We start from the raw sequence: 23,471 nt of genomic DNA on the forward strand, positions 1-23,471 counted from the left end.
TTTTTTTTTTTTTTTTTTTTTTTTTTTTTTTTTAATCTGTTCTTGGTATTTTTGTTCCTCGAATTAGGTTTTCCTTTTAAAACCCTAGGTTTTGTTATTTGGTGAAGATTTAGGGTTTATATTCAACCGACAACTTTGTAGAGATTAGTTTTTATTTAGGTATACGTTCTTCGTGTAAGGTTTAATCTCATTCTAATGTTGGTTTGGTAGTTTTAGGGTTTAATTAATCACTCAGAAAAACACAATTTCCTAGTAAGCATCATCAAAAGATTTTAATATTTCTGCAGCTAATTTAATTTGGTTGCTTAATTGGGAAATCAACTCATCAGATTCTATCTGTATATATCTATCACTGTGATTTGTCCTTTTAATTTATTTACTTGTTAAATTCTGGAATTGTGTGATTGCAGCTGCATCAGTTAACTTGAACTACAGTAATGGGAGATAGTGAAACTCTAGTTACTCCGGCCTCTGCTGATATGGAGTACCCATCTGGTGATTACAAGCACATGGCCTCAAATGCCATGGATCAGAATATAGGTGATCAAACTACATACACTGCGGATCCCAATATAATTATGCATGAAGCACCCATTACCTCAGCAGAAGATGGTAAAACCATAGATGTTACCCAAGAAAACTTGCAAGCTGGAGTTTATGATTCTTCTGTAAACGGCAATGGAACAACTAATCACGATGCCAATGGAAACGTTCAACATGCATCTGGAGAGGCTGTTGGCGAGCAACCGTTGGAGGCTGATTCTGGTATGTTTCTCTTTTTCTTTTCATTACCTGAGATTTCTCTTCTTTCAATAATCCTTTGTTCAGTCCCATAGCTTCGTGCAAGTACATTATGTTGGAAGTTGATATGTAGGTTTCTGCGAAACTTGTATGACATGAAATGGGAAAATATAACTTTTACACATTAGGTGTTAGACGAGGAAAAATGATATCATGTGATTGCAGTGAGGATGCTGCAGGTTAACGATTTTATTGTGTCTAACGTTTCAGCAGTTTCTACTGCAGAAGAGCGACTGTGGAGCATAGTCAAGTCCAACTCATTAGATTTCAATGCTTGGACTGCACTAATTGAAGAGACAGAGAAGGTGGCAGAGGTACGTTTATTCTTAAGTCAGACTCCAGAAATTTCCACAATTAATTCTGTAGCATCGTTACACTGTCAGATTTTTGGTCTCATATCTTTTCGGCTTCCTACGAAGGCACCTGAGTTATCACCTTTGTATTATTTTGCTAGTATGATTATTGTCTGAAGCTTTATTTACTGTTGCTTAAAATGTCCGTCGTCAATTACCTAATCTCTGCTAAAGCAATGATATCTAAATTTCCACAATTAATTCCGTAGCATCGTTACACTGGTCAGATTTTTGGTCTCATATCTTTTCGGCTTCCTACGAAAGAAGGCACCTGAGTTATCTCCACCTCTGTATTACTTTGCCAGTATGATTATTGTCTGAAGCTTTATCTACTGTTGCTTAAAATGTCCGTCGTTAATTACCTAATCTCTGCTAAAGCAGTGATATCTTAATTAATAGCTTCTCATTCACTTGCAAGGTTTACTGTATTATTTTACGACTGGGAATTGCTTGATAGTCACCTCTCCTAGTTTTTCCTTATGGATTAATAGCTAGCCTAGTGCTAAAAACGTCTTTCTGCTAAAGCAGTGATATCTTAATTAATAGCTTCTCATTCACTTGCAAGGTTTACTGTATTATTTTACGACTGGGAATTGCTTGATAGTGACCTCTCCTAGTTTTTCCTTATGGATTAATGAATTTAAATCTTCATGTTGGCAGAACAATATATCAAAAATCGAGAAAGTTTATGATGCATTTTTAGCAGAATTTCCCTTGTGTTATGGTTACTGGAAGAAGTACGCAGACCATGAGGCACGCCTGGCCTCTGTCGACAAAGTCGTGGAGGTGTATGAGCGAGCAGTTGTATCCGTGACCTATTCTGTTGACATTTGGTTGCATTATTGTGTGTTTTCCATGTCGTCGAATTATGAAGATCCCGAGACTGTTCGAAGGTATTGAGTTCTTTCTTCTTGGTTGACATATGTTTGTTGGAGATGAAATCACGTACACATGGTTTTTTCATGGAGATGTGAATTTGCTGATTTTATGTTTCAATCTAATCTTATTTCGGTATACCTGCAACAGTGCTACCTCCGTTTTTCGGTATGGGGATGCATTTTAAAATAGTGATTTTCTAATTGCAAAACCTATCTTAAGGCTATTTAATAGGTTCAATCATTATAGGACTTCTATTACATTACATTGGGCTCATTTTGAGTATTCCCTTTATTTTTCTCCAAAGGCGTCTGTAGTAGTCACATAGTTCTCAATCTGTTACTGCTCTCTTTAAGTTTGGCACGTTGTGGCTTTCATGCGTGCATCGATATACAAAATGCTGCTTGGAAGATCATGTTCAGTTAGGGGTTTAAGATGGCCTATCTCTGCTTCATTACGGACATATATGGTTTTTGTTTCCAGGAAGGTAAGTGCAGCGGGTTGTCATAGGCCGTTAGTGTGAATTTTCTTTTTTTAACCTTCAACACACTTCGATTAGCTCTGATGGTTGCATTACTATTATTGGCGAACTGTGTTCTGTACATAATAAGGCTCCATGTTCTGTTTTTTCAGGCTGTTCGATAGGGGTTTGGCATATGTCGGGACTGATTATCTGTCGTATCCTCTTTGGGATAAATTTATCGAGTATGAATATTCGCAGCAGGAGTGGGGTCGCCTTGCTACGATTTACACAAAAATTCTGGAAAGTCCTAATCAACAACTTGATCGCTATTTCACCAGGTAGTTCCTCCATCTGACATTCTGCCTCACATGAGCTGTAAATTATGTCATCTTCTTTTTTCCATGTTATGTGTATCATTGAGTTGCAAGAATTAGCATATTCTGATTTTATTTTAAGCATGTTGCGATATGTTGACATATTATGTATGTTTTGGGCTCTTGCTAGTTTGGCTTTGCTACTGTTTGTAGCTTTCTGCAATTTCTTTTTTGTTAATTTTGATAATATCTGTGCCTGGTCGTCACCATCCTCCTGCACCATGCACATGATGGAGTCAGATGCATTCCACCCTTGGTAGTCTAAGACTTGTCATCTCTTTATTATTTAAACCACTTAGAATTGAAAAAAAAAATTCGATCTCATCTTCAGTCTTTGATCAATTACCCTTGGTAGTCTAAGACTTGTCATCTCTTTATTATTTAAACAACTTAGAATTGAAAAAAAAATCGATCTCATCTTCAGTCTTTGATCAATTACCCGTAACTAGTAGTGCTCAATTTTCTTGTTTTGTACTTGATGCTTATTGTCTACTTTAATCTCTTTTATTGCCTTACTCTGTTGTCTCAGCTTCAAGGAGTTGGCTGGAAGTAGGCCTTTATCAGAAATTAGGACCGCTGAGGAAGTTTCTGCTGCTGAAGCTAGTGGCCAGGGCGTTGAAAGCGAGGTTAACCCTGATGATCCAGAAAGTTCTCTTAAACCTGTTAGTGCTGGCTTAACAGAAGCAGAGGAGTTGGAGAAGTATGTCGCCGTTAGGGAAGAGATGTACAAGAAAGCTAAAGAGTTTGACTCCAAGATCATTGGTTTTGAAACAGCTATTAGGAGGCCTTACTTCCATGTGCGCCCTCTCAATGGCCCGGAGCTTGAGAATTGGCATAACTATCTTGATTTTATAGAAGGAGAAGACGACTTTAACAAGGTATGCATGAGTACATTTAGCAACCCCGTGACAATCACATCTTCAGTTGGTTGTAGATTTTAGTTCTTCTATCTTGTTAACTGTATATTCTGGTACTGCTTCGAATGGATATGGACTTACAGCTAAGTCATATTGCTGCATTATATACTTTATTGGCCATAGCGTTGGATGAAGCAACTTTTAAAACGGGAAAATGAACTACTGATGCTAAAGCATGGGTCCTACCATTTGGTTTCTGTGAGGCTAAGTACTTCAAACCCTCATTTGTCAGTGGATGTTCAAGGTTAATGGTACATTGTTGTATAGCAAATATTATCCTTTTAAAAATTCGAATCTCATACCTGCAGGTATCTTTATCTCCATAACCATCTATCTCTAGCAAGAAAGGAGGGTCCCTCTCGTATTTGAGGGGCCTCCTTGTACAGGCTGAAGGAGTACTCCTTATGCATATCTCTTTTTTCTATGTTTTGTGTTAGTTTATATTCTGGTACATGTTGAATTAGAATGTGACACTTCGCATTGCTACATAGGTTGTCAAGTTATATGAAAGATGCCTAATTGCATGCGCCAACTATCCTGAGTTCTGGATACGGTATGTACTAAGCATGGAAGCTAAAGGAAGCATGGATCTTGCGAATAATGCTCTTGCTCGTGCTACTCAAGTCTTTGTCAAGGTATTCCACAATTCTGTTTCACTTTTCTCGAGTTATCTTTATCCAATATTCACATTGTACCAATTGTTGGAGAGGAGAAAGAAAGAAATAGACACAAAATTTGGTTCTTCCCTAACATCATGTATTTCATTATTACAAGGATGCATGTACCACCGTAGGACACTGATAGTGGTGTCAGTTGGAAGAAGGCTTAAATGAGGATGTGTCCATACATAGCACATGTTTTTTGGACTGAACTAGTACAATTGATTTTCAATACTTTGGATCTAGTATGACTTTACAAGGAATTTAGTTGGAAAAAACTGCTAGTATCTATCCCCATGTTGTACATTGAACTGCAAAGATACACACACATGTAACGTTATCCCGATCAAGCCCTTCCTTGTTGGTGCCAACACAACAAAAATCCCAAGACAGGTTTTTCATTGTTGTGGATAAAGTCAATATAATTTTGAATTGAGGTTGCCCTGTATTAGTGGGTAGTTTTGTGTTTTAAATTTTCATTTCTAAAGTCAATTTTCTTTCCAAAGTTCTGTAAACATACTAGCAGTTTTTTAATCTCTCATTAATGTGATGCATGCTCAACAGAGACAGCCAGAAATTCATCTTTTTGCGGCTAGACTCAGAGAGCAGAGTGGGGATATTCAGGAAGCTCGTGCTGCATATCAACTTGTGCATTCTGGAATCTCACCCGGTTTACTAGAAGCAATTAATAAGCATGCCAACATGGAACATCGACTAGTAAGATTTCTTACAGTATTCCCGCCAGTCTTGGCTTCATAATTTTTATATTTATGCTGTTTTTGGGTTTTACAGGGTAATACGGAAGAGGTTTTTTCATTGTACGAGCAGGCTATTGCCACTGAAAAAGGGAAAGAGCAGTCTCAAATATTGCCTATGCTATTTGTTCAGTATTCACGTTTTTTGTACCTGGTGAGTGAAAGTGCTAAAAATGGACTCTGTATAAAGCATACATGCAGGAGCACTTATGAATGCTGAAACATGTTAGTTTTTACATTGCGTAATATGACTGCTTGTTAAATTTTACTGTTGCAGGTTGCTGGTGAGGTGGATAAATCTAGAGAAGTTCTTGTTGGGGCTTTAGAGCACATAAAATTGTCGAAATCAATTTTGGAGGTATATCTTTGTCGTTCTTGTTTCATCAGTTCAAAACAGTCTAACGTGCTTTAATACTAATCATGGTTGATGTGTTCCTGGTATGTGCAGGCCTTTATACTTCTCGAATCGATTCAGTCAGTTCCGAAGAGGATAGATTACCTAGATTCGTTGGTAGAGAAGTACATAATGCCTAGCCCTGATAATAATAATGGCGCAAGTACCACTGACAGAGAAGAAATATCTAGCATATTTATGGAGGTAAAGAAACGAGTAATAATATTTAGCCTCTTGCCTTTTGACCTCACCTATATTGGTAGAAATATACTTCCATAGACTGTCATTTGTCAAAAATTCTTCCCGGGGGTTGAAATTTGATCTTTTGTGAGTGTGATACCAATGTACAACAAAGAAACTCCCTAAAGTTGGAATGGGCCCTTAGTTGGGCCCCTTGGAAGATTGATACATTTCGATACTGAAATCCTTCGATTTCCTGGTCCCGGAACTCTTTGTATATCCTCAGTCCAGTGAAAAACATCGGGTGCTTAAAATGTGTACTGGATGCACGCTGCATCTTGGCCTTCGAAAAGGAATTTGCTCTTGCGACAAGCGCTAAACGAAATCAGAATTGCTGGCATCACCTATATATGTTATAATTTAGTCGAGGTTTTTTGCTTTGAAACACCAAAGAGTAGTGTCAGGGAGTGAAAAGTCAAACTTACAAGAATATTTAAATGTTGAATTTTTTATTAGTTATGTTACATTTATTCCTAGGTAGTTATCTGGTAGTTAATAGGTATGCTAGAATTTGGTCATGATGAGTTTCCTTAAACTAGAGTGTGTAAGATATTGTGAAATGGCCTTGTGGTGTCAGGGTAAATGATGTTTACAATCTCGGGCATTATTTTGGCTGAAGGTATCTTGTGTGTATTACAGTACATGGCGGTGTCATTTGTTTGATTAGATAGACATAGTCTAAGGGCAGTTATTTATTATTACCTAAGTCAACAAGTTTCATGTTATCCTTTCCTGTTCACCTGCAATGGCATTGTTGTTGCTTTGTGACAGATTTTTTTTATGATAAACGTGCTTTTAATATGTTTCCAAACATTTGAAGGGACTGTCATAAATTTGATTTTTCTATTTTCTCAGTGTGGTTGGAATGAATGGAAAACTCAAGTTTGAGGTTGTTTATGTTTCTCTTTTGTAGTTTCTGGGTCTTTTTGGAGACACACAGTCAATCAAGAAGGCTGAGGATCGACATTCAAAGCTCTTTCTATGTCACAGGAGCACTGCCGAATCGAGAAAACGGTCTGCTGAAGATCTTTTAACATCAGATAAAGCAAAACTGGTCAAGTCATATGGGGGTCCTCCTTCACCAGCTCCATCTGCGATGGGTGCATATCCGGCAGCGCAAAATGTGTGGCCTGCAGGTTATGGATCTCAACCACAGGCTTGGAACCCGGCTTCACAAGCACAGGGACAACAATGGAACTCTGGCTACACTCAGCAGGTGGGAATTCACAGTTAAAGGCAATTCTCACTGCCCAAGCTCATTCATATGATTCCTGGGACACTGTTGGCTCAGGATATTGGTTCAGGTGCGATATTGATTTTTTTGAATTTTCGATATACTTACTGTGTGTTATTGTTTTCTTCTTTTTACAGGCTGGGTATGCCGGATATAGTAGTTATGGAGGCGGTTATGCTCACCCTCAGGTGCCTGCCCCAGCACCTCAAAGTGCTGCAGCCTATGGTGCTTATACTCCTGCTCCAACATATCCAACTCAGGTAAAATTATTGTTTGATTTTTATATGTTCTTTCTATTGGTGGGGTAGTTGACACCTGGTAAATTTATCTCTTATGTGGTTGCCTTCAATGGTGCTCCATCATCCATGATTTCCATTTTTTGTAATCGTCTTTGAATGCTTCTTCCTGGGCGTGGTTATACCGAAGTAGGAGTGGCGACATTGTTTCGTCCTTTGTGGTTTTGCTCAATATGTCTCTGATTGTTTTTCTGCTTAACTGTTTACTTTTAGATTAAGATTGGTTGTTTGTTAAAACCTGTCTAGATCTGATTCGCTTTTAGTTCACTTGTTTGGGAAGTTTACTATCTTTTTGGGGAAACTGAAGGTAAATGTTTTGTGGGTTTGTTTCTGTTTTGGCAGGCTTATGGGCAGCAACCTTATGCACAGCCAGTGGCGTCTGCAGCAGCAGCAGTTGTTCCAACTCACCCACAGGCTCCAGTCCCTCAGGCTGCGGGAGCACCTTATTATAGCGGGAGTTACTATTGAGATGAGCAAAATTGATTATATCATCCCCAATTTTGCCACTGTAAACTGTCTCCGCTTTCCCTTGTTTTGTTGTTCTTCTCTCCTTGTATTATTATTAGGATCAACCGCATGTGGGTTGTAGAACTTGTTTGAAGTGTCAATACATTTTATTTTACTTGGCTATAGTTGCATTTTAGTAAAGGAATTAACTAGTATCAATCTTTATGTTCACTTCCACTATTATTTTGTTTTATTTTGTATGTTTCCTGTGCATCTTTTATTGAACGTCATTAGAGATGGGGTTGATTACCCCCAGTTAAGGCACTAAAAGTAAGAGCATAAAGACATTAATCATGGGATAAGCCCAACCCATCAAGTCTCTAGTTAGCCTTCTCATGTTAGGCACAAATTCCAGAAATACTCGTAACTCGGTATTCTGGAGTTACCTGCTGTAATGGCCATGAAAGTAATCATCTGAACTTAAAGCCCTTAAAAAAAGAATTCTTTTTAATGCTCAATATTTACATGCCAAAGAAAAACAATTGGCGACATTAGAAAGCAAAGTGCCAAAACTCCATCAGCTTCCTATGTGGAAACTGGAGCCTTATCCTTGGGATATCTTTCCTTCTCATTGGACGTAAAACTTCCACATCATCTTAGATAACCCAACCTCTTCATTACACATTTCACTCATCCCTCTCTTTTCATACAGAACCCCCAAATTAGCAGAATAAACCACCACCTCCATTGCCACCGTAGCTAGAAAACCAAAATCCTAGTGGAAAATAAATGGCTGCAGCTGCAGGAGCAACCCTAGGATCATGCTTCTCTGCAACAACTACTACTGCTGTTACATGTCGTGTGGGTTCATCAATAAAACAATATGCTCCAACCTCGGATTTTGTTCTTCCTAGAATTGCCTGCATTGGTAATGTGAGAACGCCGTCAGTGTTATTACCGTCAGGAACATCATCTTCGTTAATGCCTCACTCTCACTTGCTTCACGAATCATTTTGCAACATCAGTATGAATTCTCCATCTCAAAGATTGGGCAGCACTTTTAAGATATCTGCCACCATTGAGCAAGACGAAGTTTCAGAAGTTACTGAAACATTGTCATTAGCAGATGAGACAGAAGAGATTAAGGATGGAAAAACAAATGAGGATATTCAAGAAGATGGAGCAGTTGAAGTGGCCGTTTCTAATGGGGATCAAGTGCCAGGAGAAGAAGAAACAAGTAGTAATAGTGATGAAGTTGTGTCAGCTACTAACACCAAGCTTTACTTCGGTAATTTGCCTTATAATTGTGACAGTGCTCAACTTGCCGGCATAATTCAAGATTATGGAAGTCCTGAGATGGTTGAGGTACGTCTATATTTCATTTCTAAAATTACATAATTCTTCATTCAATTAGACTGGAAATTGAGTGTTTGAACTCATCTTATGCACTGCACATATAGTGCCTTAACACAATTGGGTGTAAAGGGTTGCCCAAGGCTTATTAATTGCAGAAACGCAAAGAGGATGCGAAACTATTCTCAACATGAGCAGTAAGAGATTTGTATATTAACAAGGAATTGAACTCTTAACTTAACTCGTTTTTAGGTACTTTATGATAGAAATTCGGGACGAAGTAGAGGGTTTGCTTTTGTTTCAATGAGCAGCGTTCAAGATTGCAATGCTGTTATTGAAAATCTTGATGGACGTGTAAGTCTCTTTCTCTGTAAATCTTGTTACATGGCTAGTTCCATTATTAGTTTTGCAAGTTTTGTGCGCCAAGTTGAACTCAAAAAAACAGACGCATTCAATTCATTTCAGGAATTTGGTGGCAGAACTTTGAAGGTAAATTTTTCTGACAAGCCTAAGCCCAAAGAACCATTGTACCCGGAAACTGATTACAAGTTATTCGTCGGAAATTTAAATTGGTCCGTCACATCTGAGAGTTTGATCCAAGCATTTCAAGAGTATGGTGATGTGGTTGGCGCTAGGGTACTGTATGACGGGGATACAGGAAGATCTCGCGGTTATGGATTCGTATGCTACTCATCGAAACAAGAGATGGACGCTGCTCTTGTATCTCTTAATGGCATGGTAGTCAGAGCTCTCTCATAGTGCACATATGTTTTCATATATTCACCAGACAGAACGGCAATATGCCTAGACTTGTGATAATCTTTTTCATTCATTGTCAGGAACTGGAGGGACGAGCATTGCGAGTTAGCTTAGCACAGGGGAGGCGCAACTAGAAGAAAATCTCCATCAAAATTATAACCAAAGTTAACAGAGAGGATAAAGTTCTGGGCACTTTTGTTCATAACCTGGGCATCTATGGCATGGTGCTCTATAGAGTCTATTGCATTTGGAAGAATGAATTTCTGGCACTTTAGCCAAGACTCCTTTTGGATCCGGATAACACTTCCACCTGCAGTACTCTAAAATGTTCTCTAGAATTTCATTGTGCCAAATCTTCTGGAATACAGCCATCCCGCTTCATCTCCCACATTTCATATTTTATTTGTGTATTAATATCATGAATATAATGACATTGAAAGAAAGTATTGTAGTAGATCACAGAGCAAATGAGACATTCGCGCTCTGATTGACAATACATTTGGTGACGAATCTAGTACAACCTTTAGGTGCCTGCCACTGCTGGGCACATGTATATACAACATATACAGTTAACGGTCTGTCCTTGCGTACCTGTATCTACATGATTGCAGCTTTACTAGGACCAATGTCATTTCGATGTCACAGTTTACATATCAAAATTTAGAACAAAAAGAATCTATAGACACAAAAAGTTCAGAGCAGCAAATGTAATTTAACGCCCTTCAATATGTGTAATAGTTAGATGGTTGACAGAAGCTGATCCCGTGCTCTGTGCAAAGGAATCTAATGGCGTAGAAACCCTTCTTTCCATAAATGCAGGCTGTTTAGGAGTGGGAAGAGTTGTGATTTCGCTTGTCAGCATAGAAAGAGTCGTAGACATAGTTGGTCTATCTCTTGCGCATTCTTGCACACAGAGTAGTCCCACTTGAATACATCTGAAAATTTCTGCCAAGGGAGTTGATTCGTTCAGTATCGCAGGGTCGATCAACAATTCCATTTTACTTTCATTCCATAATTGCCATGCCTAAAACCATGCACTACACAGTTAGAAACTAGGATAGAGATCAGAGTGAATATCAAAAGGAAAACACTGCTCACTTACATATCCTAAAAGGCTTAATGATTGCTCGAGATGGTGAAAACTTGTTGTCTTTCTTCCACTCACAACCTCGAGCAGCAACACTCCAAAGCTAAAAACATCAGACTTTTCAGAAAACCGGCCATCCATGATATACTCCGGGGGCATGTATCCACTGCATTCAATTTTGAAAGCATGTAATGATTAAGACAATTTATGTTATTTAAAACGTTGATGTCACATTAAAACAATTTATTTTACTTACAGCGTCCCAACAACTCTACCAGTACTTGCTTGTTGTTCATTACCTCCGAAAATCCTTGCCATACCGAAGTCTGAAATTTTCGGATTCAGGTCTTCATCCAGTAGAACATTACTGGCTTTAAGGTCTCTATGAATGACTCTTAATCTAGAATCTCTGTGTAGATACAACATTCCCCGGCTTATCCCTTCGATGATTTGGAATCTCTTTTTCCAATCTAAGAGTTCGCGTTTTGTTGGATCTAACACAAAGCAACCAGAACAAGTAAGTTTAATTACATCAGAATCAAAGCAAGTACTGAAACACATCCATAGACATAAGCACACGAAATCGAGTTTTTGAAGAGCATCAAACCGAAAAGGAAGGCGTCCAAGCTTTTATTAGGCATGTATTCGTAAATCAACATCTTTTCTTCCCCTTCAAGACAACAACCTAATAGTCTAACCAGATTCCTGTGCTGAACTTTTGAGATCACTATGACTTCATTTTTAAATTCCCCTAAACCTTGTATAGAACCCTTAGATAGCCTTTTCACTGCTATTTCCTGTCCATCAGATAACGTTCCCTGAACACAGAAATAATATCGTGCAGTATAATATTTTATTAGAATTTGACTTATGAGTGAAAAATCAAGAATAATGAACAAATACCTTGTATACTTGCCCAAATCCACCTTGGCCAAGCATATTAGCTCCATTAAAGTTATTTGTGGCGGTTGCTAGCTCTTGAAATTTGAAAACTTTCAATTGATCTGGATCATCTGGAGTTTCTTCGTGGAAATTGTCCCAATTGGAAGCAAAGTATCCTGTAATTTCAGATCAAATTTTGCTCACCATTTTTCAATAGCTTTAGGGTGAGATACGATACCTTTTTGTTTTGTCAACCACTTCCAAAATAAGTACGCGCAAATGCTGATGGCAACCATTCCTACAAGGACTGCAATAATTACAATAATAACTATCCCATTCTTGCTTAAGCCATGATCTGTACCGTCCTCCCGAGCAGGATCTGTACTGTTCTTCAGTGCAAGATCTACATTTTACAAGGAGTTATATATGTAAGAACTAAGAAATCTAATATTCACATGCCCACAAGTTGTGAAGTAGACTTGTTAAATGGAAAGGACGCCATCATTGTCAAAATTGTGTTTGTGCTGGTTATATCAGATTAAGTGTAAAAACAATATCAAGCATATCGTCATAAGCCGAGTTTTTGAGGGAAATTACAAGATGGTGGGTTGTTTTAAAATTTTGTCAACCAATGAAATTTTGCAAAACTAACTAAATGAGAAAAATTGAAACCAGCGTTGATGTATAATCACTTACCAATGTCTGAATGAGCTAACCTAATGTAAAGGTCTGCACCACGTTGATTAAACTGTTGTATGTCAACCAAATTTTCATCCCATGTCATACACCCAACACCAATATCAAATGAATAAGCTAAGCACGAACAGTTCCTCAAGCAGATCATTCTACTATCCTCCAACAGTGATATAGATAACAAGGAAACAATAGCATTGTCAGGGACTTTCACACTTTCCAGTTTTTGGAATCCATCAACACTGTCTAGATTCCCCAAGCCGCTATCTTGGCACTCCAATTGCGTATTTCTGACACACCCACCTGACCAATTCCCCTTACTCCATTCATCTTCAAACTTGGGTTTAAATCCTATTAGACAACTGCAAATTGGCGAATTCGATGGATTGCAACTACCAAAAGGGCCACACATTCCATATGTATCACATATATTATTTTGTGATGACCAGAATTCATACCAGTTGTCCAGATCCGCATCCCATTGCTTTCCAAGGAATGCTCCGTGGTGATCCAATGCGAATTGCTGGTATAATTTGTTAGGATCTTTGAAGCTTATATACGTATTATCTTCTGACAAAGAGAAAGCCTGAGCATATGTCATCTCGGGTATGCCAATGAATATTATACTATTCCACGGACCACTTCGCCAAAGTAGAGAATTAGACCCATTTCTCCGGACGACCAGCTGAGGATGATCACCAAGTAGCTCGAGCATGAGTGAAAAAATACCTGTTGAAGGATCAGATTCACTTTTCCAAGATGTAAGCTCTAGTTTCTTTCCCGTTAATGTACTTCCACCAATCTCCATCCCTGGAAGAAAAGTATGGGTTGGGTGATCGAAACTCTGCCATACAGACTCATTTAGCAATCTAAACTCAAGATTTCCAGTATCCAATAGCTCGGCAACTGAATTATTAGGTGCATTAATACCAGACACATTTGTATTCCAGAAAACAACCCCTCGTCCGTCTACAATCACTAGATTTCCATCGTCAGCAATTCTTAAGGTTCCTGATGAATCTCTTAACGGATTATCCCTGTTTGCAACCCATACAATGTTTTGTCTCGGATCAAATTCATACCATATCCCGACATAACGATGTGTAGAATTAGGAGGACTGAAAAAGCCGAGTTTGAATACGCCTCCTCTGGAAGTTAGTGTCTGAGAGTCAGTTATGGCTTTGGTTGGTGTAATGGTGCTGCTATCTACTGCATAGCAGTTCTGAAACACAAAAAACAAGAGAGAAAAATGAAGAAAAATTAGAAACCTATTGACAATTTTACGAATAATCCTTAGACTGATCATAATTTGTTGATTGTTTTAGTTTTTGAAACGATGAATGATATACAGTAGTTAAGATATTGAGGTCAACGGAAGAAATGCAAGTTTTGGTTTGAATTTGTCTTCCAAATTGGAGTTTCTACACATTGGATGTCAACTCTCTTGGTTGGAATCAATTTCGTCATGCATTCATAGCAAGAGGGCAAATAAATTATTAGAAGAAACAAGTCCCTGGGATATTATTTTTAATTTGGACATTCTGTTTCTTTTTTTCCATCAATGTAAATTAATCGAACTTCAATCTCCAATTTAAACATATGAAATTGTGCAAGCTTTAAGCACTCGTAAAGAAAAATTAGAGCAGAGTGAGATTGTCACCTTCACGAACAGGTCCTTTCATATTTTGGGTAGTCATAAAACTGAACCCTAACTTGAGTCACCTGTCCTCTTGATCCAGTTCGTCCCATAAACTTGACAGCAACTGCTAGCTTCACATCGGAGTCCATTCTGGATTGAAGAATCGGCAGCGGCAGATAGGGAGTATCGTTGGCTGTTCTTAGAAGAAGAAAAAAAAACCTCTTCTATTCATGAACTTCTCCGCATAAACTATATTCTTGGGCAGCCTACTTGAAGCTGGATAAAGTCATTTTTGTAGCTACTGCCCGACTCTATAAGCCCCCTAGGCGCAAAGATTTGTACAAATTTTCTTTTTATTTTTACGCGGGCGCTTAGGTGCGACTTAGGCGCCTCGCCTCGCCTAACACAATATTGGCCTGACATTGGTGTGACTCATATTATGACCTCTAATCTGACTAATTGGGCCAACCGAGCAAAGCGAGGGAGGATATTTATATGATCATTTTTTTTTTGTAACATAAAAAGATTGGATTTGGTGTTCATGATTGGTCTTTTTCACTTGATACAATTATCCCTTCCTTTTTGTCCAATTACTATAATTCCTTGTGTATCCTATTTTTTTAGGGGTATAATTGGAAAGCAAACTTTAATATAACATATCTAAATATCCGTGCCTTGGAATTTTACAACTTTTATCCCGTTAAATAGGTAATAAAAAAAGCTATGCAATGAGTACAAACAACAATATCAAATTTTGAGTTTTTACGAAAAATTCGGAGGTATTTATCATTTTAGGCACACTTTTAGAAAATTAAATGTATATTCATTATGCAAACCACCATAAAGGATACATAATATTTTATGTAGCCATATTTTGGTGTATGCATCAACTAATTTTCTGTTGCAACTAATAAAACGATGTACTCCCACCGTTTCAAGAAAAATGATACTTTCATTTTAGGCACAATTCTCGAAAGTTGAATGCATAACCATTATGCAAACCACCACAAAGGATGCATAACACATCATGCAACCATATTTTGGTTTATAGATCGACTGATTTTCCGTTTCAGAAAAAAGTAATACTTTCACATTCCGTTTCAGGAAAAATGATCCTTTCTCCCCGTTTCGTGAAAACTGATACTTTCGCCCCGTTTCACGAAAAATGATATTCTCGCTTCGTTTTGGGAAAAATGATACTTTTTCTGGAACAGAACGAAAACATCACTATTTCTGAAAACGGGGCAAAAGTATCATTTTTTCTGAGACGAGGCGAAAGTATCACTTTTTATGAAACGGGGACAAAGGATCATTTTTCCTGAAACAAAATATGAAAGTAGTCGTGGACAAACCCCATCTTCAGATTCTCCTTCGATCGGTCCTCCCACCGTGGCAACGGTTGTACTAGTATGAAACTTCATTTCTCCATGTGAAGGTATTGATGGCAATGTCTCATGCAAAATTAAAACAAAACGAACCTATATAGAAACAATTTAACACAAAAATATTTAAAAGCGCAATTTAACGCCCTTGGATTTGTGTCATAGTTAGATGGTTTGTAGAAGCTGACACCGGGCTCTGTGCAAGGGAATCTAATGGAGTAGAAACCCTTCTTTCAATAAAATGCAGGCTGTTTGGAGGAGTAAGAGTTGCGATTTCGCTTGTTAGCATAGAAAGAGTTGTAGACATAGTTGGTCTATCTCTCGCGCATTCTTGCACACACAGTAGTCCTACTTGAATACATCTAAAAATTTCTGCCACTGGAGTTGATTCGTGCAGCATCGAAGGGTCGATCAACAATTCCATTTTACTTTCATTCCAAAGTTGCCATGCCTGAAACAATGCACTTTAGAAACTAGGATAGAGATCAACGTGAAGACTAATAAGTACTTGTTAAATCACTCGAAAGGAAAACACTGCTCACGTACATATCCTAAAAGGCTCAATGGTTGCTCGAGATGGTGAAAACTTGTTGTCTTTCTTCCACACACAACCTCGAGTAGCACTACCCCAAAGCTAAAAACATCAGACACCGGCCATCTAAGAGATACTCCGGGGGCGTATATCCCCTGCAATCAGTTATTTGAAAGCATATAATGGTTAAGAAATTCAAGTAATATATCCAACTGATGATGAGTCATATATTGAAACCAAACTCTTTTACTTACAGTGTCCCAACTACTCTTCTAGTACTTGCTTGCTGTTCATTACCTCCAAATATCCTTGCCATACCAAATTCTGAAATTTTCGGATTCAGGTCTTCGTCTAGGAGAATGTTACTAACTTTAAGGTCTCTATGAATGACTCTCATTCTAGAATCTCTGTGTAGATACAACATCCCCCGGCTTATCCCTTCAATGATTTGAAATCTCTTTCTCCAATCTAAGAGTTCGCGTTTTGTTGGATCTGACACAAACCAACCAGAACAAGTGAGGTTGCATGAGAAAGAAAACTGAAATACACACATTGACATTAGCACACAAAATGGATTCAGTGAAAGAGCAGCATCAAACCGAAAAGGAAGGCGTCCAAGCTTTTATTAGGCATGTATTCGTAAATCAACATATTTTCTTCCCCTTCAAGACAACAACCTAGAAGTCTAACCAGATTCCTGTGCTGAACTTTTATTAGACTTCATTTTTAAACTCATCTAATCCTTGTACAGAACCCTTCGAGAGCCTCTTCACGGCTATTTCCTGTCCATCAGATAACTTTCCCTGAACAGTAAGACAAAATTATGTGTTCATAACATTTCATATTTAGTTTCATTAGAATTTGATTTATTAGTCATGAAAGTTCAAGAATAAAGAACCAATCTTATTCTGTATAGTTACCTTGTACACCTTGGCCAAGCATATTAGCTTCACTAAAATTATTTGTGGCAACTGCTAGCTCTTGAAATTTGAAGACTTTCAATGGATCTCGAGTTTCTTTGTGGGTATTGTTCAAATCGGAAGCAATGTTTCCTATGATTTCAGATCAAATTTAGTGTTATTTTTTTCACTGACATTTTTTTTAAAAGCTCTAGGGGTGATATAGGGGACACCTCTTTGTTTTGGCAACCACTTCCAAAAGGAGTACATGCAAATGCTGATGGCAACTGTTCCTACAAGGGCTGCAATTACAATAACTAGCTTTGCATTCTTGCTTATACCACGAGATCTGTTGTGCTTTGAAGCAATATCAGTACCATTTTTTCGAGCAGGATCTGTACTGTTCTTCAGTTACAAGGAGTTACGCATGTAAGAACTAAGAAATACTTGTTTAGCAATGTAATGTAATATTCAAAAACTAACTGAATGAGAAAACTTGAGACCAATGTACAATCACTTACCAATTTCTGAATGAGCTAAGCGAATATAAAGATCTGAACCACGTTGATTACTAAATATCCACCCCATGTCATACACCAATACCAATATCATACGAATAAGCTAAGCACGAACAGTTCCTCAAGCAGATCGTTCTACAATCATCCAACTCTGTTATAAATAACGAGGAAACAATAGCATAATCAGGTACTTTCATGATTTCCAATCTTTTGAACCCATCAGAAGTGTCTGAATTCGTGAAGCTGCTATTTTGGCACTCCAGTTGCGTAATCCTGACACACCCACCTGACCAATTTCCATTACTCCATTCATCTTCAAACTTGGGTCTAAATCCTAATAGACAACTGCAAATCGACGCATTTGATGGATTGCAACTGCCGAACGGACCACATCTTCCATAAATACAACAGCTATTATTTTGTGATGACCAAAATTCATACAAGTTATTCAGATTCACATCCCACTTCTTTCCATGAAATGCTCCATGGTGATCCAATGCGAATTGCGTTTTCAAGTTATCAGGATCCTTGTAGCTTATATACATATTATCTTCTGACAAAGAGAATGACTGGGCATATGACATCTCAGCTATGCCAATGAATACTATGCTATTCCACGGACCACTTCTCCAAAATAGAGAATTAGATCCATTTCTCCAGATAACCAGCTGAGGATGATTATCTTGAAACTCGAGCCCGGCTGAAAAAATCCCTGTTGAAGGATCGGATTCACTTTTCCACGATGTAAGCTCTAGTATCTTTCCTCTTACTCTACGTCCTCCAATATTCATTCCCGGAAGTAAAGTATTGGTTGGGTGATCGAAACTCCGCCATACAACATTGTTTAGCAATCTAAACTCAAGATTGCCGGAATCAAATAGCTCAGCAACTGAGTTATTAGGTGTAGTAATATTAGACACGTTTGTAGTCCAAAAAACAACTCCTCGTCCGTCTGAAACCACAAGATTTCCGTCGCCTGCAATTCTTAAGGTTCCTGATGAATCTTTTAATGGGTTATTCCTGTTTGCAACCCATACAATGGTTCTCGGATCAAACTCATACCATATTCCGACATAACGATTTTTAGAATTAGGAGGACTGAAAAAGCCGAGTTTGAATATACGGCCGGCGGAAGTTAGAGTCTGAGAGTCAGTTATGTTTTGGGCTGGTGTAATGGTGCTGATATCTCTTGCATAGCAGTTCTGGAACACAAAAAACAAGAGAGAAAAATGAAGAAACCTATTGGCAATTCCAGCATGAATAATACTAAGATGGATCATAATTTGTTGATTGTTTTAAATTTGGGGATGAATGCTAAGCTAGTTAAGGTATTGAAGCCAAAGGCAAGTTCTTTCCTTTGAAGTTGTCTTCCAAGTTGAAGCTTCTGCTCATTGGAAGTCAACTCTATTTGTTGGTATCGATCTTGACTAGGTTCATGGAAAGATATACAATTTAATCAAACTTCAGTCTCCGATTCAAACATAAAAAAATTGTTCAAGTAAAGGTATTTTATAGCAATTCTGAACATTCAACAACACGCTACTTACCTTGAAAAATTAGAGGAGAGTGAGACTGTCACCTTCACGAACAGGTCCTTTCACATTCCACATGATCCAACGGTTTGGATCATTGAAAAACTTAACCATAACTTGAGTCACCTGTCCTCTTGATCCAGTTCGTCCCATAAACTTGAGAGCAACTGCTAGCTTCACACCGGAGTCCATTTTGTATGGAAGAAATTGCATGAAGAACCCTCTCCTGCTTTATGAATTTCAATCGGAGAAAATAAGGTTTCGATACGTTCGAAAATGCTTTTGGTGGGAATGGATACCAGTAGAACCTAAGGGTAGCTAACCTTTTAGGCTTTTACTACTATTTCATTCGGAAACAATTTTTTTTTTTAAGCAGCCTTTCAAGATAGTTGCCTGACAAAGCCGAGTTTGAATACCCCGCCGGTGGAAGTTAGTGTCTGAGAGTCAGTCAGTTATGGCTTTGGTTGGTGTAATGGTGCTGCTATCTACTGCATAGCAGATCTGAAACACAAAAAACAAGAGAGAAAAATGAAGAAAAATTAGAAACCTATTGACAATTCTACGAATAATTCTTAGACTGATCATAACTTGTTGATTGTTTTAGTTTTTGAGACGATGAATGATAGTTAAGATAATGAAGTCAACGGAACAAAGGCAAGTTTTGTCTTGAATTTGTCTTCCAAATTGAAGTTTCTACGATTTTTTTTTTTTTTTATGGAAAAAGTAATTTTATTAACTAGCAAATATACGTAACAATAGATTTGTAATTTCTTTTCTTTTCTTTTCTTTTCTTTTCTTTTCTTTTCCGGAAAAGAGACGCAAAACCTCATTCTATTGATTCATTAATAAGAATATTCCCAGAACTCCGAGGAATATTTGCCGTTACAAGATTTATGCAATTTCTAATATAGAGACGGTTCATAATGGCACTTAGAACCTCTCATTTCCATATGTGTTCTACAATATTTATATTACAAAAAGTGAAAATATCTGCTGCTTTCTTGATAACATATCTAGAAGCTAAAATAAAAGCGTTTAAAGTTGATTACATCATCTGTTTGATTTTCAAATTCAATACTAATTCTATATCTGTGTTTTCTGGCTTCAACATATCTTTCCATCAGCAGCCTTAAAGTTCCAGTCGAATCACTTTGGAATATAATTTCACCCCATTCGGTTGCCCATCGAAATGCAGCTTCAACACCTTTATCTTCTAGTTGTTCCATGCTGTTGCAATCTGCGTAGGAGCCCCTAGCTTCAATGGTTGCCCCTGCATAGTCGATTAGTGTTAGTCTAATTCCTGCAGTAGACAAAGGATTATTCATAGACAGAGCTACATTTATTCTTAGAGTCATGAAGGTATGATTTCTTCCTGGTTCTCTGTCAAGGATTTGTAAGTTTTCATCATTCATAGGATTGTAGTACAGATTTCGCATGATATTATAATTTGGGCGTGCAACCTCCATTTGTCTATTGATAAACCTTACTATTTGTTGTGCTGTGATTGCACTATTTGCCTTATTTTCTGGAAAGTGATTTCACATTTTGCTTTCCAAATGTGCCAAGATATCAATCCACAAAATTCAGGCCATCCAAGAATGCATTTTCCTTTATTTTCTTCTTTGAACCAAGTATTTAACTATTCATGGAAATCGTTACTATTATCTCTTATGTAGTTCATATCATAGTTTAAGTGTCTCCAAACCTGTTTCGTGAAGTTGCATTTCATAAATAGATGAGTTAAGGATTCCTCCTCAGTGTTACAGAGTTTACATTTTGTGTCTATATTTGAAAGAATTGCAGCCATTTTTAAACCTGTCGGGAGGATCGACTGTGCTGCTTTTCATAAGAATATTTTAATAGAAGGAGTTGTTTTAATATTCCATACCTTCCCCCAATCCCAGATTTTCTTGTCTTCTTCCTTTTGAGTTGGAATTGGTACGTCCACTATCTTTTGAAATATTTGTGAGTCAAAGAATTTACTTAGTTTTTCTAAATCCCAAGTGTTGTTGTCTGTTATTAAGTGACATACCTTACTTAAGTTTCCCGTTCCCGTTTCTGGTTTCGATATCAGAGTTGTAGTATTTGGTATCCAATTGTCGTCCCAGATGTCAATCAGATTGCCATTTCCCAGTTTCCAAGTACAATTCTTTTTTATTTGTTGTATTCCATTGTGAATCCTTTTCCAGACCCAACTAGCTCCTACACTTGGCTTAGTTTTTGTATGTAAAATGTCATTTTTCGGAAAGTATTTGGCTTTCAAAACAGTACCACACATTGAGTCTGGATTTTCCTTAAGTCTCCATCCTACCTTGGCTATCATTGCCAAATTAAAGTTCTCTACATTTTGAATTCCTAAGCCTCCCTCTTTCAGTGCTTTACATACATACTGCCAACCTTTTAAATAAACTCCTTTTTTCCCTTTTATATTTTTACCATTTTCGTCTTTCCCCCACCAATAATCTCGTTGGAGTTTTGTTAGAGTTTTGCAAAGTTTTTTGGGGATTTTAAAACAGTTCATTTGATAAACTGCCAAAGAAGAAGTCACATTTTTTACCATAATTGTTCTGCCAGCATTGTTAAGATTAATTCCTCTCCAGTTATGTAACCTATTTTTCATTTTTTGAACCAGAGGTTCAAAGCTTTGGATTTTAGACCGATTAGTAAATAAAGGAGAACCCAAATATCTATCATTTAAAGGGATAGAGTTCACTCCTAATATTTGTTGTATTTCAGACATATTTTCAGGCTCAGTTTTAGGACTAAAGAATACCCCTGACTTACTAAAATTTATTAGCCATCCCGAGGCATCTCCAAAAGATTTAAACATCTCAACAAGATTTCTACTAGTTTTTGCATTTGCTTTACAGAAGATGATGCAGTCGTCTGCGAAAAGTAGATGACTCACAGGGGGGGCATATCTTGATATCTTAATGCCTTGAATTAGGCCTTTATTTTCTGCATTCATAATTGTTCTAGATCAAGCTTCCATACAACAAAGGAATAAGTAGGGGATAGTGGATCTCCCTGTCTTAAACCTCTCATTGGCTTAAAGAATTCAGTTGGTGAACCATTTAGTAGAACAGATAAAGTGGTACTAGAGATACATTGTAATACCAAATTACACCAATTTTCCGAGAAGCCTAATCGTCTCATGATGGCGATTAAAAAATTCCATTCGACTCTGTCAAACGCCTTTGACATGTCAATTTTTAAACCCATCATCCCTTTTTTACTTTTGGTGTTACGCATTTTATGTATTATTTTATGGGCTATAATTATATTATCAGCAATCTGCCTTCCCGGAATGAAGGAAGATTGATAAGGACTGAAAAAGCAGGGGTCTAATAACACCACCCAATATTTCTCTTAGCAATATGTATGGACAAACTCGAATTTATTTTTAAGAGAATCAACAAGACTCAATCAATTAAAAGTATATCAACGAGTTTATATCTCTCTCTCTTGATTTGATTTCCTCAAACAAAAACTGCAAGTACTAATCAAATACAAGGAATAACTTGGATGGTACCAAAGACCAATATCTAAGGATCAATCAATGACAATCAACAAACAAAGGTTGGATTACTCTAATTGATGATCTAACACACAACTTGTATTATTTCAATTATAAAGATAAAAAAATATAATGCGGAAACTGAAATAACAAAGACACCAGAAATTTTGTTAACGAGGAACCCGCAAATGCAGAAAAACCCCGGGACCTAATCCAGATTGAACACACACTGTATTAAGCCGCTACAGACACTAGCCTACTCCAAGTTAACTTCGGACTGGACTGCAGAATCAGTCTCCCACTGACCCAAGGTACAGTTGTACTCCCTACGCCTCTGATCCCAGCAGGATATTGCGCACTTGATTCCCTTAGCTAATCTCACCCACAACTAAGAGTTGCTACGACCCAAAATCGCAGGCTTTGAAAATAAACAAATCTGTCTCACACAGACAAGTCTATCAAAGGATCAATCTGTATCCCACAGAAAAACCCTAAAGTTTTTGTTCCGTCTTTTGATAATAATCAAGGTGAACAGGAACCAATTGATAATCTTGTCTTATATTCCCGAAGAACAGCCTAGATAAATCAATCACCTCACAAAAATCTTAATCGTATGGTAACAAAACAAGATGTTGCGGAATCAGAAACAATGAGACGAAGATGTTTGTGACTACTTTTTATATCTTTCCTATCAGAGATATTAATCTCAAGCCAATCAATCTGATTGTACTCGTACGATAGAAGATGCAAGATCATATCACACAACTACGATAAAAGTAGTATCGGTCTGGCTTCACAATCCCAATGAAGTCTTTAAGTCGTTAACCTGGTTTTAGAAGAAGAAAACCAAAGGTTAAAGGAGAATCGAC

At 37.6% G+C, this 23,471-nt stretch overlaps 3 protein-coding genes and 1 pseudogene across 6 annotated transcripts in view; 2 read left to right on the forward strand and 2 right to left on the reverse strand.

The window, feature by feature from the left end:
• The window catches only part of LOC113283079 (pre-mRNA-processing factor 39-like), an 8,630-nt gene extending 581 nt beyond the window's left edge, over window positions 1-8,049 (forward strand). The window contains exons 2-14 of one of the 2 annotated variants that reach the window (XM_026532231.1): window positions 411-765; window positions 1,015-1,115; window positions 1,815-2,047; window positions 2,664-2,831; window positions 3,397-3,745; window positions 4,276-4,419; window positions 5,008-5,160; window positions 5,236-5,352; window positions 5,476-5,556; window positions 5,647-5,796; window positions 6,746-7,048; window positions 7,204-7,326; window positions 7,705-8,049. In XM_026532231.1, the coding sequence (XP_026388016.1) occupies window positions 438-765; window positions 1,015-1,115; window positions 1,815-2,047; window positions 2,664-2,831; window positions 3,397-3,745; window positions 4,276-4,419; window positions 5,008-5,160; window positions 5,236-5,352; window positions 5,476-5,556; window positions 5,647-5,796; window positions 6,746-7,048; window positions 7,204-7,326; window positions 7,705-7,830 (2,376 nt within the window). In that variant the 5' untranslated portion in view covers window positions 411-437 and the 3' untranslated portion in view covers window positions 7,831-8,049. The remainder of the gene's footprint in view (window positions 1-410; window positions 766-1,014; window positions 1,116-1,814; window positions 2,048-2,663; window positions 2,832-3,396; window positions 3,746-4,275; window positions 4,420-5,007; window positions 5,161-5,235; window positions 5,353-5,475; window positions 5,557-5,646; window positions 5,797-6,745; window positions 7,049-7,203; window positions 7,327-7,704) is intronic. The other variant, XM_026532232.1, reaches the window with a different exon arrangement.
• Window positions 8,050-8,494: 445 nt separating this feature from the next.
• On the forward strand, window positions 8,495-10,431 carry LOC113283081 (29 kDa ribonucleoprotein A, chloroplastic-like). The gene is made up of 4 exons (XM_026532236.1): window positions 8,495-9,174; window positions 9,415-9,516; window positions 9,628-9,900; window positions 10,002-10,431. Exons 1-4 carry the CDS (start codon window positions 8,599-8,601, stop codon window positions 10,053-10,055), a joined length of 1,005 nt encoding a protein of 334 aa, XP_026388021.1. The 5' UTR covers window positions 8,495-8,598; the 3' UTR covers window positions 10,056-10,431.
• Window positions 10,397-13,950, reverse strand: LOC113283080 (G-type lectin S-receptor-like serine/threonine-protein kinase At1g11330). 3 transcript variants are annotated; one of them, XM_026532234.1, is made up of 7 exons: window positions 12,587-13,950; window positions 12,129-12,293; window positions 11,912-12,021; window positions 11,616-11,826; window positions 11,265-11,502; window positions 11,024-11,174; window positions 10,397-10,945 (listed from the first exon to the last, which is right to left on the reverse strand). In XM_026532234.1, the coding sequence occupies exons 1-7, from the start codon at window positions 13,887-13,889 to the stop codon at window positions 10,634-10,636; spliced, it is 2,490 nt and encodes an 829-aa protein (XP_026388019.1). In that variant the 5' UTR covers window positions 13,890-13,950; the 3' UTR covers window positions 10,397-10,633. The 3 variants fall into 3 exon arrangements, 2 of the variants coding, with proteins under 2 accessions (XP_026388019.1, XP_026388018.1); XM_026532233.1 differs by having other exon boundaries at window positions 11,912-12,066; XR_003327310.1 differs by having other exon boundaries at window positions 10,804-10,945; window positions 11,308-11,502; window positions 11,912-12,066.
• Window positions 13,951-15,710: 1,760 nt separating this feature from the next.
• On the reverse strand, window positions 15,711-18,846 carry LOC113279808 (annotated as a pseudogene).
• Between the last annotated feature and the right edge of the window lie 4,625 nt (window positions 18,847-23,471).

This window comes from Papaver somniferum, chromosome 5, assembly GCF_003573695.1.
Source record: "Papaver somniferum cultivar HN1 chromosome 5, ASM357369v1, whole genome shotgun sequence".
NCBI lineage: Eukaryota > Viridiplantae > Streptophyta > Magnoliopsida > Ranunculales > Papaveraceae > Papaver > Papaver somniferum.

Coding starts and splice junctions, on each gene's coding strand:
- LOC113283080 (XM_026532233.1), bottom strand. CDS start 13,889: ATGATCAGTCTAAGGATTATTCGTAAAATTGTCAATAGGTTTCTAATT. Junction 12,294..12,586: donor GTTAGCTCATTCAGACATTG/GTAAGTGATTAT, acceptor TGTAAAATGTAG/ATCTTGCACTGAAGAACAGT. Junction 11,827..11,911: donor GATTTGGGCAAGTATACAAG/GTATTTGTTCAT, acceptor TTCTGTGTTCAG/GGAACGTTATCTGATGGACA.
- LOC113283081 (XM_026532236.1), top strand. CDS start 8,599: ATGGCTGCAGCTGCAGGAGCAACCCTAGGATCATGCTTCTCTGCAACA. Junction 9,175..9,414: donor GAAGTCCTGAGATGGTTGAG/GTACGTCTATAT, acceptor ACTCGTTTTTAG/GTACTTTATGATAGAAATTC. Junction 9,901..10,001: donor TTGTATCTCTTAATGGCATG/GTAGTCAGAGCT, acceptor ATTCATTGTCAG/GAACTGGAGGGACGAGCATT.